Below are 1,337 nucleotides of genomic sequence, written 5' to 3'. Positions count from 1 at the left end.
AATAAAAAATAATTATTTATATTAATGTTTAAGTACCTGTCCATTGAAAACAGCTTTATTTCAAAATATTTTTTGCCCTTGTAGTTCCCTACTATAGGAAGAGCTTTGTGTACAACAGACAATTTGTAGGGAAGCAGGTGAACTTTATTAGTCCAACTGACACTACTGATTTTCGTGGAAGAACTCCTCTTCATCTTGCTGCTTCCAAGTAAATCTTAGTTTTATTCTCGAGCAGCTTTCTAGTCTAATTGAAAAATAGTAAAACATTTGAATACTATTTAGAATTTTATATTAATTATACTACGAAACTTTATTTCAGAGGCAGCACAAAAATAGTTTCTTTTTTACTAGAACATGGTGCAGATCCTAATCTTCGTGACGTTATGGGCAACACTCCATTGCATTTAGCAGTTGCAGCAAATAAGATGCCCGTGGTGATGCTTCTTCTGAAGGCAGGAGCAGATGTTACGTGTTTGGATCACGAGGGTAACAGTTTGTTGAAATTAGCGCAGAGAAAATTGTCGTTATTACAAAATTGTGCAGACACAGAAACATCAAAGATTAAAGAGGAAGTTCAAAGCATAATCGATATGTTGGTCTCTTGTTTGCAACAACAGAAAGATATCGAGGCCGACAGAAAGATTGAGACGCTCGTCAGTATTTATTCGCGTTTGATTTTATCAAACACACCAAATAAAGTTCAAAGCGACGTAAAAGATCTGTTAGCTAGTTTAGATGGTCTGTCAATAGGTAATCAACCCGCGGACTGTTAATTATATTGTCAGATCGAACAACGGTACAAAACTGAATGAAACAAACGTAACAAAACAAGCGAAAAAGTATGCAGTGGATTTATTACTCTTAGTAAAGTTCACGTTTCGTTTGATTTGCTTATATGGCGGTTACTTACTATGTTATAGATTACGTCGTTTTCATCGTCACATACAGTTGCAGGTATTAGACAATTGTTTAAGTCACTAAATAAATCATTGAGTGAAATTTAAGTTAAATAATAATATTTATGTTGCAAGTATATCTTTTATATCAAAAGGAAATAAAAAGTTTAATGTTCAACAGTAAATATCGTCGCTTTATACAATCTCTTACAAAATATTTTAACTTAAATAGTACCAAAACAATTTTGTTTAAACTGGATCATTTTTTATGATTACTTGATAAAAAGAAAATAGCGAGAGTTCTTAAAGTAAATGAGAAAATAAATTCAGGACGTTTTCACAGTGTACTCTTGAACATTAAATAGTATGTATAATGTAACAGAAATTATATACAATCGCGATACTTTTATAAAAATAGGAGTGATTAATTGTAGAAGATGG

At 31.9% G+C, this 1,337-nt stretch overlaps 1 protein-coding gene across 1 annotated transcript; it reads left to right on the top strand.

Moving 5' to 3' along the window:
• Positions 1–23: 23 nt before the first annotated feature.
• On the top strand, positions 24–1,050 carry LOC108627082 (ankyrin repeat domain-containing protein 54-like). The gene is made up of 2 exons (XM_018028135.2): positions 24–208; positions 320–1,050. The coding sequence occupies exon 2, from the start codon at positions 384–386 to the stop codon at positions 771–773; it is 390 nt and encodes a 129-aa protein (XP_017883624.2). The 5' UTR covers positions 24–208; positions 320–383; the 3' UTR covers positions 774–1,050.
• Positions 1,051–1,337: the final 287 nt, after the last annotated feature.

This window comes from Ceratina calcarata, unplaced genomic scaffold, assembly GCF_001652005.2.
Source record: "Ceratina calcarata isolate Rehan_Ccalc_2016 unplaced genomic scaffold, ASM165200v1 scaffold4382, whole genome shotgun sequence".
NCBI lineage: Eukaryota > Metazoa > Arthropoda > Insecta > Hymenoptera > Apidae > Ceratina > Ceratina calcarata.
This window is presented reverse-complemented; position numbering and strand designations above follow the sequence as displayed.

Coding starts and splice junctions, on each gene's coding strand:
- LOC108627082 (XM_018028135.2), top strand. CDS start 384: ATGGGCAACACTCCATTGCATTTAGCAGTTGCAGCAAATAAGATGCCC.